The 19242-nt window shown below is 42.0% G+C and overlaps 1 protein-coding gene across 4 annotated transcripts in view; it reads left to right on the forward strand.

The window, feature by feature from the left end:
- ISCA1 (iron-sulfur cluster assembly 1) overlaps positions 1 to 19242 on the forward strand; it is a 114179-nt gene that overhangs the window by 722 nt on the left and 94215 nt on the right. The window contains exons 2-5 of one of the 4 annotated variants that reach the window (XR_001002183.1): positions 7793 to 7846; positions 10220 to 10325; positions 14578 to 14787; positions 15099 to 15196. Coding sequence is in view for 3 of the 4 variants with exons in the window: in XM_011945886.1 (XP_011801276.1) it covers positions 7793 to 7846; positions 10220 to 10325; positions 14578 to 14658; positions 14752 to 14828 (318 nt within the window). In the remaining variant the exon portion in view is untranslated. Of the gene's footprint in view, positions 1 to 7792; positions 7847 to 10219; positions 10326 to 14577; positions 16222 to 19242 lie in introns of those variants that run through there. The other 3 variants (XM_011945886.1, XM_011945887.1, XM_011945885.1) reach the window with 3 other exon arrangements.

The following is a 19242-nucleotide window of genomic DNA, read 5'->3' on the forward strand; positions in this document are numbered from 1 at the left end:
TCCCCGGGGTCCGATCGCTTCCACGCTCCAGCCGGCATGCGCTGTTCGGCCCCTCCGGTTGAGCAGAGGCTGAACGTGCCCGGTGCCGGGGGTGCTCGATGGTGGCCCAGAGTCCTATCCTGGAGGTGCGTGGGGTGGGGAGGGACGAGGTTTGCCGAAGGACCGCTGTGTCAGGGCGACAGCGTTCGCAGAGGGCGAGCCCAGCGGCAACAAAGCCCCCTGCTGCTGCCGAGGTCACGGCCGCGGCGCGCAAAGCGTTACCTACCGGTGTCCTGGGTGGTTGACGCCTTTGAAACTCCCTCTGTGCCTCCAGCAAGCCTAGGCTCTTAGAACAAAAGATGATTTCCCGGAGTGAGTTAAAAGCGTTTTCTGGGTGAAAGGTCAAACACTCAGGGCACCAGAGTACAACCATTGATTACTTAGAGGATTCGCTGAGCTCGGTGTTCCAGCCGCACCGTGCAGTTTTTTAGTGGAAGGAAAATCCCGTAACATAAAATTAGCCCCTTTAAAGGGTTCGGTGCCATTTAAGACATTCACAGTGTCGTGCAACCATCACTTCTATCTAGTTCCAAAATATTTTCACCCCAAAAGAAAAACTTATGATCACGTTCCTACATATACTCCCCTCTTAGTTAAGGAGACGACTTTATGCAACCATTGACTTAGAGACTGGAAAAAAAAACCGATTTAAATTGATTCATGGATTCTTTTGCATGTAATGCCAAAAGGGCCTATTACCAGAAAATAAGTTTGTAGCAAAGTAGAAGAAAATTGTGATCAGGTGAGAGAATTTATAATCAATTTTTTAGGCCTTTGATGTTACTCTGATTATATATGGTACTACTAGTGTACTGATTACGTATCATTCTATATTACCTCTTTTCTGTAGGAGCAAGCAAATTTTCATACACCATGGGATGTAGAATTAAACAGGGTTTTAAGAACTAGAGGGCACAACTCCATTCTTTGTGTCTCTTTCAATCTCAGTAAGAGTTATTCAGAATTCTTCCACTGGTAATGGTAGATCCAGGAAGAGCCAGAAGGTTCAGGAACAGTTTTTGCCTTCTATTTTTTGCTTTTTAGCAACTCTAGCAACTCTATTAACTGATTTTTTTTTTTTGGAGACAGGGTCTCACTCTGTCTCCCAGGCTGTAGTTCAGTGGTGCAATCATGGCACACTACAGCCTCAATCTCCTGGGTCCAAGCGATCCTCCCACCTCAGGCTCCCAAGTCTCTGGGACCACCGCTGTGCACCATCATGCATGCACCTAGGGTCTCCCTGAGTTGCCTAGGCTGGTCTCGAACTCCTGGGCACAAGCAGTCCACCAGCTCAGGCTCCCAGTGTGCAGGGATTACAGGTGTGAGCCACCATGCCTGGCCCTGATGTCTTTCTCCATCACCATTTGACATGTTACCTTTTCCTTCAGAATTTCTTTTTTTTTCTTTCTTTTTTTGAGACGGTGTCTCCCTGGGTCCCCAGGCTGGAGTGCCATGGTGTGATCTCGGCTCACTGCAACCTCCACCTCCTGAGTTCAAGCAACTCTCTGCCTCAGCCTCCCGAGTAGCTGGGATTACAGACGCCCGCCACCATGCCTGGCTAATTTATTTATTTATTTATTTATTTTGTATTTTTAGTAGAGATGGGGTTTCACCATCCTGACCAGGCTGGTCTTGGACTCCTGACGTCGTGATCCACCCACTTCAACCTCCCAAAGTGCTGGGATCACAGGCGTGAGCCACGGCGCCCGGCCCTTCCTTCAGGATTTCTGAGTCAGTTCCTTCCTCTCCATTCCTAGTCATTTAGAAAGATCTGCTGTGTTTCAGGACAAATGAATGAGTTACACAGTTCCCAGCCTACAGGGACACAGTCGCAGGCCAAGCCTTTGCCACCTCTTTGGTCTCTCTCCACACTTGCTCCCCTCTGCTTCAGTACATGTTATCATAGCAGTTCTCAGTTCACAGAGTTGCCATGTTGCCTGACTCAGCTGTTCTGGTTAACTTGCAGGAGTCTACTGTCTGAACTCTGTCGTCCTACTTACAGTATGGCTGACTTTAGAAGCTCTTTTCTCTGTGGTCTTAGAAGCTGTACCAGAGAGACGGCACATCAGTGCTGTTTTCCGCAGTCTGTGTTGGTGGGCTTGCAGTCATTTTAGTTCCAACATTCGTGCCCTAGTCAGGACACTATGGCATGTATTGCTCTTTGTGCATAGTTTAACATCAGCATGTATCATCAAGTGCAAAAATATTGATGCAGTCAAAGGCCTAATGAGTGGAGACAGATAAGAGCAAACAAGAGTATACGTAATTTAGTAAAACTGATCGGAAGAGATAAATGTTACTTGGGTCTAATAAGTGGAGACAGATAAGAACAAACAAAAGTATACCTAATTCAGTAAAACTGATCAGAAGGGATACATGTTACCTGGATATATAAATTTTGATATTAGGAATTTGACATGTTGCAACATTTAAAAAGTGCTGTGTCTGTGGAGTCTACCAGATGTCAGCAAAAGGCTAGGAAAAGTAATTGATAATATAACACAGTTCAATGGTTTCAGTATCAGATTATCTACGTCTTCCCTATTTCCCTACATATCTAGAAATTGACAAGTGGAATTGAACTTGCAGGAGCCAGATGTGATTAAAGAATTGAAGAGTAAAGGCTGCCCTGCTTGCAGACAGATTTATTTCCATCATTGTACAAGTCAGAGCATCCCTAATTTGTAGGATTGGGGTGGGTCACAGCTGTGCATTAAAACTCAACCAAGTTCTGTGAGAGAATGATGATGCTGTGAGAGAATGATGATGCACAGCCACGATCATTCTTGATGAATTCATTGTGTACAGAAGGTGCCTTAGGGCTTCACTTTCTATTGGAGTCCAGTTGAGAAGCTAGGAAATGCTTAATGCTCAGTAAGGAAGTGTGTGTTAGTTCACTGAACTAGAACCAGGAGTCCTTTCGAACAGTGACCAAGCACTAAGATTTCTGTCCGAAGGCAATTTGGGAAGTACTACACAAGAAGCACTGGAAGTAGCCTAGCAGTCTAACAGTGAAAGAATGGTTAAGTACATGAGAATAGATCCTGTTGGTGAAGGATGTAGTCTCTGTAAATTATGATTTTTTTAAGTTTTAGAGTTGTAACTCTTCATTCTTTGACTTATGCTGTGCAAATTATTTAATCTTTAATACCTAAATCACAATAGCAGGAATTAAAAGATGATACATTTAAACCATTAAACACTTAGAAGGTGTTCAGTAAATGGTGAATATATTTTTATTACCATGTATGAAATGAAAAACAATTGTTAAATTGTTTAAATGGAAGCTGCAAAATTATGTATATATGCCGTGATTACAAACCTTTTTCTTTTTAGAGACAGGATCTTCCTCTGTCACCCAGGCTCATATGCAGTGGCATGATCATGGCTCACTGCAGCCTCAAACTCCTGGGCTCAAGCAATCCTTTCACCTCAGCCTCCCAAGTAACTGGGACTACAGGCACATGTCACCATGCCTGCTAATTTTTATTTTTTTTAATTAAATTTTTTTTAAATTTATTGTAGAGACATGGTCTTGCTTTGTTGCCCAGGCTGGTCTCAAACTCCTGGCTGAAGCCATCCTCCCACCTTGGTCTCCCAAAGTGCTGGCATTACAGGCATGAGCCACCACACCTGGCCTACAAATATATATATATGTGCGTGTGTGTGTATATATATATATAAAATATTTGTATATTATGTGTTTTGGGTGTGTGTATACACACATACACAAATAACAAATAACAAAAGACAAAAGAAAAACAACACTCTAATGCCAGCCGTGGCTGTTAAACAATGGGTTTAATAAAATACACTATACTTGTTCACTGGCTCTCTTTATTTACCGTCTTTTGTTCCCCCAGAAAATTGATATGTTGACATTAAAATGCCATGTTTGTAATGAAATTAAAGTAAGTTGTTGGCACGTGTTTAGAACGCATAATCAGAGTTAACTTTGGGTTTTAATTGAATTTTGTTTTCTTAAACAGCAAAAAATGAAATTTGCCTGGGGAGTTACTTAAAGAAATACAGGATTGAGAATGAAAAGTTTCTCCTACAAGGATTAGAAAGTGTATTGCTATGAAGTAGTGATAAAACATTCATCTACAGTGCCTTTTGCCATAATTTTAACAGCGGAAACATGTTGGAAATATTTATGTTTTTTAATTTGGCCAAAATATCTTACCTCAAAGATAACCTCTCACTTTAACTCATATTCCTGTGATTTGCATTTAGGAAGCTCTTAAATTTTAAAACATGGGCCAAGTCTCAGGTAAGCTATAGTCATTAATAGTACATAAATTTCTTGAGAATTACATGTTTCTTAGTACTGGGAAGTGCACTGGTACTGGCGTTCTGCGAGGCCCTGCAGCACGCTGTGTAGTTGAAGATTTTATGCCGTTTCTCTCATGTATTTTCCCTAAGCACAAAGTTGCCAGAGTATGTAGACTTACAGCAGGGTAGGATTCTTAGCCTCTCCCTGATAATGAGACACAAAAAGTACTTTTTATAGCTCAATTTTTTTAAGTCCCAGCTGTTCCCTGTTTAACGACTCTCACTTGTTCTGAAAATCAGATCAGTCACTTTGAAAGTCGTAAGAACCTTTTCCCTTGGTTGAGTACTCACCTGGGTTATCCATCATTAGTAACACCCTCCCAATGAAGTAGGTTTGGTTTTGGTCTGAGACAGGAAAATTAAGACACATGTTTAGTTCCTGTAACAACAGCTTCCCAGGCACACAGGTTCCTGTTGAATGTTACTTTTCCCTTAAAGAGCCCTTCAGTATAAGATGTAAACATGAGCAACTTTGTGATAAGTAGACCAATCCACACGAATTGTTTTCATTTACTGTATTTAAGTGTTTCCTGCTAAAAGTTGAGAAAATAAGAAAATAGACGACTTTGTAAAACCAAATTAGATAATTTAGAAAACTACTTGGAGATAAAAAAAATTATATATTTGGGGCTGGTAAACGGAGTAGTGTGACGGACATGTTTGTTTTGTTTAGATCATGCAATGGTGTGCCCGTCTGTGCCTTTGATCTACTCACATTAAATCAAGACCACGTTTAAGATTTTAGTTCCAGCAGGTATTTTCCATGGCTATGCTTTTTGTTTTTTGTTTTTTGGAGACAGAGTCTCACTCTGTTTCCCAGGCTGGAGTGCAGCAGCAGGATCTCGGCTTACTGCAACCTCCGCCTCCCGGGTTCAAGCGATTCTCGTGCCTCAGCCTCCTGAGTAACTGGGATTACGGGCACGTGCCACCATCCTCAGCTAATTTTTGTATTTTTAATAGGGACGGAGTTTCACCATATTGGCCAGGCTGGTCTCAAACTCCTGACCTCAAGTGATTCTTCCACCTCAGCCTCCCAAAGTGTCGGGAATATAGGCATGAGCCACCCCGCCCAGCCAAGCTATGCCTTTTTAAAAGAAACTTACAGAAAGCTATTTTTATTTGACAGTAAATGATTAATTTATTCAGCATGCATGTAGGAAAATATTGTGAAAATTTGCAAGTGGTTGATAAGAAAGCTAGCTTTTATTGACAATCATTTAGAACAGGGGTCCCCAGTCCCTGTGGTACACACTGGTACTGGTCCATGGCCTGTTAGGAACAGGGCCTCACAGCAGGAGGTGAGAGCAGCAGACTAGCCAAGCATTACCACCTAAGCAAGCTCCACCTCCCGTCAGATCATCAGTGGCATTAGAGTCTCATAGGAGTGTCAACCCTAGTGTGAACTGCAGGTGTGAGAAGCTAGTTTGTGTGCTCCTTATGAGAATAATGCCTGATGATCTGTCACTGTCTCCCATCACCCCTAGATGGGACCATCTAGTTGCAGAAAAACAAGCCCAGGGCGCCCACTGATTGTACATTTTGATGAGTTGTATAATTATTTTATTATATATTACAATATAATAATAGAAATAAAGTGCACAATAAATGTAGTGCACTTGAATCATCCAGAAGCCATTCCCCTTATCCGTGGGAAAATTGTCTTCCTCGAAACCAGTCCTTGATGCCAAAAACATTTGGGACCACTGATTTAGAAGGGTAATGAGCACTTTTAAAAATAATAACTATTTTTATAACTATTTAAAGTTGGTATTCTGTGACTCAAAAAACAAAAACAAAACCATAATCCTGCTCTTTCCGTTTTCTCCTTCCGCCCCCTGCGTGCTACTCCCCCCTGCGTGCTACTCCCTGCGCTGTAGGACTGCTTGCCTCCTTTTCTGATAGAACCATGGGAAAAGGCCTTTAGAGGCCGCCTACTGGCGGTGGTTTGTTTGTTTGTTTACAGTGACATGCAATAAGAAATGTATATACACAGATACTGTATATTAATAACTGAATTAAAAGTTTTACTAAACAGTATTCACTTTAAGTGCAGTGCATTGTTTTCTATTTAAAATTTTTAAGACATGTTGGTCTTCACATTCTTAATTACTTTCATGCCCTTCTAAACTGGGTCTCTACTGTGTTTAAACATGCTCATCTAGCTGAATGCCCACCCCGACAGGGCAGGAGAGTACACTCTAGGGCCATCCATTGGGCTGGCTCCTCCAGGTGTCCGTCCTGGCCTCAGTTTACTACCAAGTCTTAGGTCGTAATATCTAGACTTTGAGACTTCAGAAGCAGTCTCAACGACTTTACTATACAGTAAAATGTCAGTACAAAGAACTGAAGGGCCTGCAGAGCACTGCCAGCTAGAGGAGCTGATAAAGTAGGAGGGACACACGTCATCTCTTCATTATGATGTACTCTCATCATCATCATAATACTTGGCTTTTTTGTGCCTGACTGTCCTGAATGCTTTTCATGAGTTTAAATATTTAATCCTCGCAAGAATCCTGAGGTGGAGAAACTATTATCCCTGTTCATCAGGAAGGGACTAGAAGTCAGAGAAGCCACATCGGGTGACTACCCCGGAGGCCCAGCTAGGACGTGGGCCAGGAATGCTGGAGAACAGCCTCCTTCCCAAGGCAGTGGAGTTGGTAATGCCGACCTATTTCACACAGACTCTGATGCCTTTCTCATTTGGAGGCCCACTGAGCTGTGTTAAACAGCATTTCTCCTGGAAACAGCTCCTCCTCGTTCTTATTTCTGTTATTGACTAGCTTAGTTTTCTTCATCTAGATCGCCTGAGATGTTGGTTTAATCCACGTTGGAAAAAATCTGTGTGAGCATGTGGTGGGACTGGTGCAAGAAGCACATCCTGGGTTATTTTATGCTGGTCACACTGTTTCCTTAAGCTGTGCATTTTGATGGATTAGAAATGGATTGTGAGTAAGAAAAAAAAAAGCGTAGGACGAATAATCAACAGGAAAAACACCTGCAGGTCGGCCTTCCCAGTGAGATATTTGATTCCTTCATCGGCTCTTTGTCGTTGGCAACATGCTGGTTGCTGGGCATAGAGTTGGTGCACAAAATAGATGCTGCCCAGAAAAACAGCATTTGTGACATGAGTGAATAGCACCTTAGAGAGAAGGACAGGGAACCAACCTGAACTGAGGAGCAAGATTAAAAGGATGTTGCTAGCAGATATTTTTTTAAAATAAAGAGAGTATTTTGAATTCAGTATAGTTTATGTGTTTCTATATAAAGTCCATAAGTCTATATAAAGTCCCGTAACCTGGGAAGAATGGAACATAAAGTTGTCACATGAATTTGCTAAAGACAGACTTACGAAGACTGATAAATAAGAGGCTTTGAAGAACAAGTTTTGTAGCTAAAAACATCATTTTCTTTTTTTCAGACACCTTCAGCAGTAAACAAGATAAAACAGCTTCTTAAAGATAAGCCTGAGCATGTAAGTAAAACCAGTTAATTATTCAGTAAAAACCTGAAGCTGTATTTCAAAATAAATTTATCCTGTGATATACAGTATTATTTCATTTAGGGGTTTTTATTTAAAAGGTAAAATATACTCAGGATTTCTTAAAAATTCAAATAATACAAAAGGGCATTTAACTAAAAGGAAGTCATTCTTTCTTCCAAGAAGCAACCTCTTTGGTGTCCTTCCAGGAATAATGTATACATTTGAAGTGGCTAGACCTGATTTTCTCAGCCTCCTCACAGTTGACACTTTAGGACAGATTGTAGAATGTTTGACAGCATCTCTGGCCTCTGTCCACTAGATACCAGTAGTAACCCTTCTTTGCCACAACAAAGAATCCACATATGTGGAACCCACCGATACGGAAAGGTGAATGTATGTATAGAGTAAAAGTATTGTGAGTACTGTTTCACCAGCAGTTCCTGATTCTACAAAGCTTTGGTTGTCACAACCAAAAGTGTCTCCCTGAGGGAGGGCAACCACTGGCCTAGACTGGGCTTGTTACTCTTGTGTGTGTCTCTTTGTGTCTCTTCCTACCATAAATGTTTTCTTCTTTTTTTTTTTTTTTTTTTTTTTGAGGCGGAGTCTTGCTCTGTCACCCGGGCTGGAGTGCAGTGGCCGGATCTCAGCTCACTGCAAGCTCCGCCTCCCGGGTTTACGCCATTCTCCTGCCTCAGCCTCCGGAGTAGCTGGGACTACAGGCACCCGCCACCTCACCCGGCTAGTTTTTTTGTATTTTTAGTAGAGACAGGGTTTCACCGTGTTAGCCGGGATGGTCTCGATCTCCTGACCTCGTGATCCGCCCGTCTCAGCCTCCCAAAGTGCTGGGATTACAGGCTTGAGCCACCGCGCCCGGCCCACCATAAATGTTTTCATTACACTTTGCTTTTTACCCTTAATAATGTGGCTTGAAGATATTTCCATATCATTATGTAATGATCTGCCTCCCTTTCTTGGCTGCATGTAGAGTATATTCCATTGAACAAGTTCGATTTCTTTAACCAGTCCCCATGTTAAAGGGTCGTTTTCATTCAGTGCTGCCACAAACACCGTTCAGCAACTATTTAGTAGCTGCAGTGTGTCAGGCTCATTGTTCTAGACCTGTAAGCATGGCTTAGTTCACCTACATAGGATCCATTCCTATATATAGAATTGTTGAGCTAGGAGTGTGTGTATCATCTTAATTGTACGTTGTTAGTTGCCGATGGAATGCTGTAAATCATTTCAAGTAATGGACTATCAATATTTAATAATTAGACTGTGGAGTGATATCTGGTTTCTGTTGTTAACCTACGTTAGAATGTAATGGAAGTTCTCAAACCTGCCTTTTAAAATTATTAAATTTCAGAGGATATCAGTGTTCTGATTCAATTTGGATAGACCAATGACTAGAGTACAAATTGGCCTAATGAAACAAGAATTTAGCTTTGCAGAATCAGGAACTGCTGGTGAAATAGTACTTACAATACTTTTACTGTATACAGTCACCTCTCCGTATCTGTGGGTTCGGCATACATGGATTCAGTCAACCACAGGTCAGAAATATTTGGGAAAAAAATAGAAGGTTGCATCTGTATTAAACATGTACAGACTTTTATTCTCCAAACAATACAGTATAACAACTATGTAGCATTACATTATTAGGTATTCAAGTCATCCAGAAGTTATTTAAAGGACATGGGAAGATGTGTATAAGTTATATACAAATACTGTGCCATTTGCATAAGGGACTTGAGTGTCTGCAGATTTTTGTATACTCAGGTAGTCCTGGAACCAATTTTCAACACATACTGAGGGATGACTATTTAAATGAAAAAGCAGATCAGCGCTAAGACTGAGAACTCAGGTAGATATTGTTTGAAAATTGCATTAATGTAAACATCGATATTTTTAAAGTGCTGTTTGGTCACTTTTTCTTTTGTCTGTATTGACTGCAGTCTTTTGCTTTCTGGTATTTGAGACTACACAAGTCTGCACTAGAATTCAGATCCCATGTAGAGAGAGGATTGCCAGGTGATGGACTGTGAACCCTGGTGAATCCTAACCATAAGGAAATATTTCAGAGTATATCTCACAGGACAAGGTAGAGCAAAAACATTTTAGATGAAGTCCCAGGCTGGACAGGGTGGCTCCTGCCTTGTAATCCCAATGCTTTGAGAGGCCGAGGTGGAAGCGTTGTTTGAGTCTAGGAGTTCGAGACGAGCCTGGGCTGCATAGTGAGACCCTGTGCTACGAAAAGTGAAAGAAAGTCTATTTTGGTGTGGGAAGGCTACTGTCACTTTATTAGTATAATTGTTTAATCTGTACTACTTTAAAACTAAGTTTATATTTTCACTTCTTTTTCAGGTAGGTGTAAAAGTTGGTGTCCGAACCAGGGGCTGTAATGGCCTTTCTTATACTCTAGAATATACAAAGACAAAAGGAGATTCTGATGAAGAAGTTATTCAAGATGGTGAGTTTTTAACCAACATTTTTTGGGCACGTTGTTTTGCCTAAAATTGTTAGCCTTGCACAGCACAAAGTAAAAAATAAGGATAGTAGCAGGAATTATGTAAATAATGCTCACTGTGTGTGTAGGCGTTGTTTGATGGAATTTCATGTATTAACTGATGTATACACAACGCCGAATGAGGCTGGTACCATATTATCCCTGTTTTTCTGATGAAGAAACTGAGGCACAGAGGGGTTAAATAGTTTAAGGTCATAGTAAGTGGCCTAGTAAAGTTCTTTCCACAGACTGTGCTCTTAGTAACTAATTGGTAAATTATTCTGTAAGCTTGTTTTAACTATGAAAGATCATTGTTATGTCCAAAAGGGAACCAACCTTAAACCTCACAGTGAGCCAAGAGTTTCTGTGTAAGCAGCAGTTTTATATCTGTGTCAAATAAGTACAAGTTGGACATTCCAACCCAAACATCTGAAATCTGAAACACTCCCAAATTCAAAACTTTCAAAGTGGGTGCCAGCATGACACTCAGAGGAACTGCTCATGGGAGCTTTTTGGATTTGGGATGCTCAGGCAGTAAGTATAATGCAGATACAGTCACACATCACTTAACATTGGAGATACATTCGGAGAAATGTGACATTAGACAAATACCCTGGGGTGTACTTACACAAACCCAGATGGCAGAGCCTACCACATGCCTCAGCTAGATGATACAACCTATTGCTCCTAGGCTTCAAACCTGTACTGCATGTGACTGTCCTGAATACTGTGCACAGTTCTAACACAATGGTAAGTATTTGTGTAAACATACCTAAACAAAGAAAAAGTGTAGTGAAATTTCACTGTAAAAGATCAAATGTGTTCGGGTGTGTTAACACAAGCCTGTTGTCCCAGCTACTCAGGAGATTGAGGCAAGAGGATTCCTTGAGCACAGGAGTTCAAGATTGTAGTGTACTGGCCAGGCGTGGTGGCTCACCCCTGTAATCCCAGCACTTTGGGAGGCCAAGGTGGATGGATCACGAGGTCAGGAGTTCACGACCAGCCTGGCCAACATGGTGAAACCCCGTCTCTAATGAAAATACAAAAAATTAGCCAGTGTGGTGGCACACACCTGTAGTCCCAGCTACTGGGAGGCTGAGGCAGAAGAATCGCTTGAACCCTGGGAGGCAGAAGTTGCAGTGAGCCGAGACCATGTCATTGCACTCCAGCCTGGGTGACAAAGCGAGACTCCATCTCAAAAAAAAAAAGAGAGATTGTAGTGCACTTTGTTCATACCTTTGAATAGCCACTGCCCTTCATCCTGGGCAACATAGCAAGACCTCCGTCTCTTAAAAAAAAAAATGAAGGAGAAGAAAATAAAACACGGTACACCTGTATGTGGCACTTACCATGCATGGAGATTGCAGGACTGGAAGTTGTCCGCGTGAGTCAGTGAGTGAGTAGGGGAGTGGTCAGTGAATGTGAAAGCCTAGGACAGTACTTTGTAGTACTATAGACCTTATAAACCTTGTACATTTAGTCTTCAGTAATAAATTAACCTTAGTTTACTGAAACTTTTTTACTTTGTAAGCTTTGCGATTTTTTTTAACTTTTTGACTTTTGTAATAACATTAACTTGAAACATACATTGTACAAATGTACAAAAAATTTTTATGTCCTTATTCTGTAAGCTTTTCCCTATTTTTAATTTTTTTTCTTTCTTCTTTTTTTTTCTCTTAACTTTATAAACGTTTTAATTAAAAACTAAGACACAAACATGCGTATTAGCTTAGGCCTCCACAGGGTCAGGGTCATCAGTATCCCTGTCTTCCACCTCGTCCTCTCGTCCCATTGCCATCAGGAGCAGTAACACTCATGGAGTTGTCATCTTCTCTGATAACGATGCCTTCTTCTGCATACCTCCTGAAGAACCTTCCTTAGGCTGTTTCACAGTTAACTTTTTTTTCTAAGTAGAAGTACACTCTAAAATAACAATTAAAAGTATAGTATAGTAAATACATAAAGCAGTAACATAAGCATTTATTATCATTATCAAGTATTATGCAGTGTACATAATTGAACATGCTTAGACTTTTATACGACTGGTAGTGCAGGTTTGCTTACACCAGCATCACCACAAACACCTGAGTAATGGGTTGTCTTGTGATATTATGGTGGCTACAGCATTGCTAGGCAGTAGGAATTTTCAGCTCCATTATAATCCTTTTTTTTTTTTTTGAGACAGAGTCTCACTCTCTTGCCCAGGCTGGAGTGCAGTGGTGTGATCTCGGCTTGCTGCTGCAACCTCCGCCTCCCGGGTTCAAGCGATCCTCCCACCTCAGCCTCCCAAGTAGCTGGGATTGTGGCACCCACCACCATGCCTGGTTCATTTTTGTATTTTTAGTGGAGCTGTATTATCAACTCATGTTTTTGAGGAATCCTGTATTTCTAATTTTTATTAAAAACTATTTAATTATAATTAAAATTATTTAATTATAATTAAATTTAATTTATAATTAAAATTATTTAATTATAATTAAATTTAATTTATAATTAAAATTATTTAATTATATTTACCACTGCCCCCTTCTTCCATCCTCTAATCTGTTAAAACCTATCTAAAATAAATAATTTATCTTGTCATTGGAAGTATGCACTTAGCTTGCAGTTCTTACCTCCATGGGAGAATGAGGCCTAGATTCCTAAGTGCGCTTTCTTACTAAACTAAAGTTACTAATCAATAAAGACCTTTTAAAAATATATTATTTTGAAAATTATAACACATTATAAACCTTAAGATTCTCATCTTAAAGAAGAGGTGACTTAATTACATATTGTTTATATTTAGCTAATGGCTCAGTTTCTTATAAGGAAGAAAATTTTTTGTTTTGTTTTTTTGTTTGTTTGTTTTTTGAGACAGAGTCTTGCTCTCTTACCCAGGCTGGAGTGCAGTGGCACAATTATGGCTCACTGTATCCTCTGTCTCCCCGGCTCAAGCAATCCTCCCACCTCAGCCTCCCGAGTAGCTGAGACTACAGGCACCCACCACCGTGCCCAGCTAATTTTTGTATTTTTAGTGGAGATAGGGTTTTGCCATGTTTCCCAGACTAGAAAGCTTTCTTAAACTGATTGTATTTGTTGGCTGGGCACTGTGACTCACACCTGTAATCCCAGCACTTTGGGAGGCCAAGGTGGAAGGATTATTTGAGCCCAGGAATGCAAGACGAGCTTCAGCCACATGGTGAAACCCTGACTCTAAAAAAATACAAAAATTAGCTGGTCCTGGTGGTGTGTGCCTGTAATCCTGTGGGAGGATCACTTGAGCCTGGGAGGCGGAGCTTGTGGTGAGCCATGATCATGCTACTGCACTCCAGCCAGGGTGACAGAGCGAGACTCTGTGTCAAAAAAAAAGATTGTGTTTACAAAGATGCTGACCTCTACCTGTGTAATTACTAGGGAATAGTACCTGTTTTCCATCCCATAACCAGAAAAAACTATTGTTGTACTGATTGATCTTACTAAAATAGCCCCATTGTATCGCAGTCCTTTGTATATCTTTATCTTTTTTTTTTTGAGACGGAGTCTCGCTCTGTCGCCCGGGCTGGAGTGCAGTGGCCGGATCTCAGCTCACTGCAAGCTCCGCCTCCCGGGTTCACGCCATTCTCCTGCCTCAGCCTCCCGAGTAGCTGGGACTACAGGCGCCCGCCACCGTCCCCCGGCTAGTTTTTTGTATTTTTTAGTAGAGATGGGGTTTCACAGTGTTAGTCAGGATGGTCTCGATCTCCTGACCTCGTGATCCGCCCGTCTCGGCCTCCCAAAGTGCTGGGATTACAGGCTTGAGCCACCGCACCCGGCCTCTTTGTATATCTTTAAGCTTAAATCCGTGTATCTAGTGTATAGATGTTATTACAGAATTTTCATAAATTTTTTTTCGTTTCATAAAACTCACTGAGAATATACATTTTCTTCACGTTGCAAACTGGAAAAATGAGTGAAGTATAGTGAAAGGTAAATTCTCATTTTGCGTAAAATTGTCATGGGATACTTTCATAAAATTCTCCCCTAATGTGATTGTTTGTGACATAAATTCGTGTGTGGGAAAGAAAGGGCAGACAGGAAACTGAATGCTTAATTCCTTAAGGAAATAATTTAAAATGTTCAAAGCTTCCTGTTTGACTTTTGTTGATAGTCACTATTTAAAGTTCACTTGTGCTTTGAATCAGCGAGTTCCATAAGGCTCCTGGCTTTATATGACACATGCTTTCTTTTCCCCAAGGAGTCAGAGTATTCATCGAAAAGAAAGCACAGCTAACACTTTTAGGAACAGAAATGGACTATGTTGAAGACAAATTATCCAGTGAGTTTGTGTTCAATAACCCAAACATCAAAGGGACTTGTGGCTGTGGAGAAAGCTTTAATATTTGAAATCTCAGGACTCTTCTGGCCGTAGGTTCCAGGAAAGCTCATGGAAGCCTTGTTGCTCACTGCAGAAATCGTGTGACTGTCACATGCTGGAAAATAAAGTGATACATCTTGAAAATGAAGCCAGTGTGTTGGATTCCAGAAGAAATGATATTTGTATTCTCTATAGGGGACAGAAAGTGAGAAGCCATCACTCTCTTTGGATCATGTAGGTCTCTTGCATCCTTTATTTTAGAACCAGTTTCATTAAAGTTGCCTTCCTGGGCACCTGTTTGTCCATTTCCTGAACTGTGTGCACTCCTTAGATCGCTATTGAATGGCTTGAACATCCCTCAACATTTCTCCCAACCAGATCGGCAACTCCAAAAATCCGAGACAGGACATCCTGACTGCTGGTAGTAACATGGTAGTGCATTGTTTTTTCCACCCAAACTTAACATAGCCTTTTTATACACTTTTATGAAAAATTTCATTGTCAGATGCCTCATTGCGTACCCTTTAATAGTACCAGGCAAAGATTTTCTTCAACTATAGTACAGCTTAGTTCTGAGTGATGGTATCAAAAGGTGAGAAAGACGCCATCCATTTGTTTTTTAATCCATTTCTTTTGCCACCCTATATGTCTGTTCAGAGAGGGGATCTCAAGCTGACTTTGATTCTTTTAGTTGAGGAGTCTCTTAAAGCCATCTAGCCCACCTCCCTCAATTCCCTATGTGAGGAAGCAAAAGCCCAGAGAAGCCAAAGGACTCCTGTCCACTCTGATTCCACAGGCCGGGGGAGAGTAGGGGCTCTACCCCCACCCCCTTCCTTGTAGGTGACACATGCTATGTCCTCTGAGGCAGTCAGTGAAGGCAAATGGTCTGACTTCTCTATGTGGTCAACATTTTGATAGAATTTCTTTATAATTTGATAGAGATTATATTATTTTTATTTTATTTTGAGTGGGAAGAATTTTAAAACCTTTTTATGTGAATTACCATCTTGTTTCTTTCACCTTTGAAACAGTGGATTGTAGCAGAGACATTGTAGCAACCCAGAGTTATGCTTTTGGAATGTGGTCCTCACTGTGCAGGAGAACACGGGGATCCTTTGTTAAAACTCCCAGTGCGCACACACTTTCTGGTTCCTCCGTCCAGTTGCTAAAGTTCTTAGTATTTTAGCCCAACATTTTTATCACCTACTTTTCTTGAAAAGTGTTCCTTTTGTCACTTAGTTACTGATTTTCCTGGGTTTGACATATTAAGTATTCTATGAGATGATATGTATGCTTTTTTTGAAAGCTGATTCTCATGAATTCAAAGCTGAGTTCCTTTGTTTCTTTTATTCAGTAAAGTAGCTGGCACAAAACACATAAACCTAGAGCGGTAGTTTTATGTAAATGCTCATGAGTTTGTATCGATAATATATTGTTGATCCACTCATAATTCGTGCAATACTGTATGTATGTAGACATTGAGTTGTCAATTAAAAAAAATGTGGCCTCTTTGTGATCATAAAATTGCCTTGTTGAGGGGAGAGGGTTTGGGACAGCAGCTGCTAAAGCCAATAAAAAAATGACTGTCTTTTTTGCCGAGACTGCCTGTCACCAGGCGTCTTCTCTGCCTAACACTGTTTCTTCCACAGTCCGAGCTGCCGATTCTCCACACAGCCCTGGAGAGACCATCTCAGGTGGCTCTCCTCTCTCTGGCTTTGCTAGCCAGGCTTTCCTCCTTGTCCTCCCCCTGTGAGGTCATCCGCCACCCCCGGCGGCTTCCTCATGTCCTCAGGACGAGAGCATTATCGCTATCTGGAGCGCTTTTCCCTCTGGCATCTGAGCTTTTTATAGGAACCGCCTCCAAGAAGGTTCTCAACTGTTCACTCAGGCACAGTAGTGAGCACTGACTCTGTTAGCCCTGAGGTTTCGCAGCTCATTAGAGACAGTCCCAACCTCAGAGAGCTTTAAGCCGGCAAATGAAACACCAACGGAGAGCATCGATGGCCATGGTAAGTGTTGTGAGCAGCTGGCGGTGATTGCTTCCTCACTGCATGCCTGGAAGTGTTCTAATACACATCGTCATCTCAGCGATCTGAGAACGCAGGTCTGACTACTGTCTTTTTCGTAGATAAACCAAAACCCAGCTTAAATAAAATAGCTAAGGTAACACTAAGTGGCCGAGTCAGAATGGCGCCCCGTGCCTGTGACTCCAGATGCTGTGCTCCTAGCTGTTAGGCCATACTGCATGTCCTGATGGAACTAACAGAGTGCGCTTCTAAAAAGGTATCCTACAGGTTATGGCCCCTGCACCTAGTTGAGAGATTTGGGGAAGAGGAAAGACAGTGAATGGTACTAAAGAGGGTTGAAAAAACACAGAGGGCATGGTCTCACTCATAGGTGGGAACTAAACAATGAGAACACTTGGACACAGGAAAGGGAACATCACACACCAGGTCCTGTCGTGGGGAGGGGGGCGGGGGAGGGATAGCATTAGGAGAAATACCTAATGTAAATGACGAGTTAATGGGTGCAGCACACCAACACGGCACATGTATACATATGTAACAAACCTGCACGTTGTGCACATGTACCCTAGAACTTATAATAATAATAATAGTAAAATGAAAAACACAGGGAAGCGAAGCACTCAGGAGAATGAGGCCCGGAGAGGAGAATGAAGGCTGAAGGGTGAGGTAGACGCCTGGGGCATTTGGGCTTTCTGCAAGTTCTGTAGGCCTTGGGGCCACTGAAAGTGTTTAGGGCCACTCATTAGAAAATTGCGTTTAGAAGTGTCACCGTGGCCTGGACTAGGCTGGCTGATGAGGACAGGAGGAAGCTACTGCAAAGCCCGCTATAATAGGACCTGAGCAGGGACCCATGTGAGGAAGGCTTAGGAGGCAGAAAGGATGGTACTCTTCTCTATGCGTAGCCCAACCTCATCAGCCAGTGTTTCGTGACTCATTTCTATTTGTACAGGCAGTACTTGTACTGTTCCTTGGTTTTGGTTCTTGTCTCTTGTATGATATTGAAAGGTTCTTGGAGACAGGAATACAATTGCTGCTTTAATGTTCATTTAGCATCGGGCAGGTCAGAGTTATTTTTGCAAAATGGCTCCATCCTACAGCGGTGTCATACCATGTCACGCGAGCCTGAGCCCTCACCAGGAAGGTTCTGTCTGTTGCACCACATTCGTCCACACTCTGCTCACAAACACTGGTCGTTGTGTTAGGCCATTTGGCAGTGCCCCTGGGTGATGGGTAGGCCAGCAGATCTGTCGCATAGCAGCAGACCTCAGGCTTTTCATGATCAGTTATAAGCCCACTCTTCCACATCAGGATGCTGAACTGAATGGATCAGGCCGTCAGGACAGAGGCCTGCTGTGCTCCATTGTTGCAGGGCGCCTCCCAGCCCTCTGTCAATGGACCCACCAGAATGATGTTATTTCTCAAACAGGAAACGGTTGGGAACAATCCCTACAAGATCAGATGTCCCTAAGATTTCTGGTATTTCCTAGGTTTCACTCAGAAGGAAATACAAAAAAAAAAAAAAAAAAATGGCCTTTCTTGTCATGTTTTGATACCTGAGAAATCAGGAAATGGAAAAGCCTGTGTTAAGCTGAGCTGTAAGCAACATCAGTGTCTCATTTCAGCCTCAGAGCAGACAGGACACGGGCCAGAGGCAGCATCAACCCAGAATAAATCCAAATACAGCTCACCTGAGCTCAGTGCAGGCTGGGAGGCTGGCCTGGAAAGGTGTAGGTTTGGGGTGAGATGGGCCTGGATTTGAATCGTGGTTCCTGTCATTTTGTAGCCATGTAACCTTCTGTAGAACAGTCTCAGAACTGAGGGGGATGTGATGAGCTAACTACACATAAATGGCATCCCGCTAAGAGTAGACGTTTCTTACATTGTAGTTCTCGTCCCTTTTAGCCATTTTCTTGTGCCAAAAGGGATAGTATGCTAATGGGCTGTCAAAGCAAGAGCTTAGGGAAAGACTTTCAACACAGGGAGTTATTGTCCCATATTCAAATCTGGGGGAAATTTGCTGTATTTCCCTCAAATGACCACAGTAACTTCTTTGAAAAGAACCATAAATTAATTGCAAATACAACCATACAGAGAAATGTCATTCTCTTAGTGGCTGATTAACTTAGACAAACCTGCCTTAATCGAGGAGCTGTTTTGGAAAGCTCATTCCCCAGTAGGAACTCAGTCTCCTGGACCCGGGTGGGTCTCATCAGACAAGAGAGGTAGGAGAGAGGGAGGTGCACCCTAGCCTCAGCCTCTATTGAAATACAGAGCCGTGTGGTCACTGTGGGCACACTTCCTCCCTCGCTGCTGTGCAGTGTTCAGGGAAGGCTTCATTTCACACCCACCTTTAGCGGGGCAAGGGCTCTGTACCAGTGGTACTGAGCTTAAAACTAGCCTACTTCGACAGCCTTGGTGGGTTACTGCTTTCACTTCCACTAACTACTGATTCCCAAACTTTTCATTATGAAGTGCCCATTTATTGGGCCAGGTGCGTTGGCTCACACCTGTAATCCCA

Source organism: Colobus angolensis, unplaced genomic scaffold, assembly GCF_000951035.1.
Source record: "Colobus angolensis palliatus isolate OR3802 unplaced genomic scaffold, Cang.pa_1.0 Scaffold246, whole genome shotgun sequence".
Classification (NCBI taxonomy): domain Eukaryota; kingdom Metazoa; phylum Chordata; class Mammalia; order Primates; family Cercopithecidae; genus Colobus; species Colobus angolensis.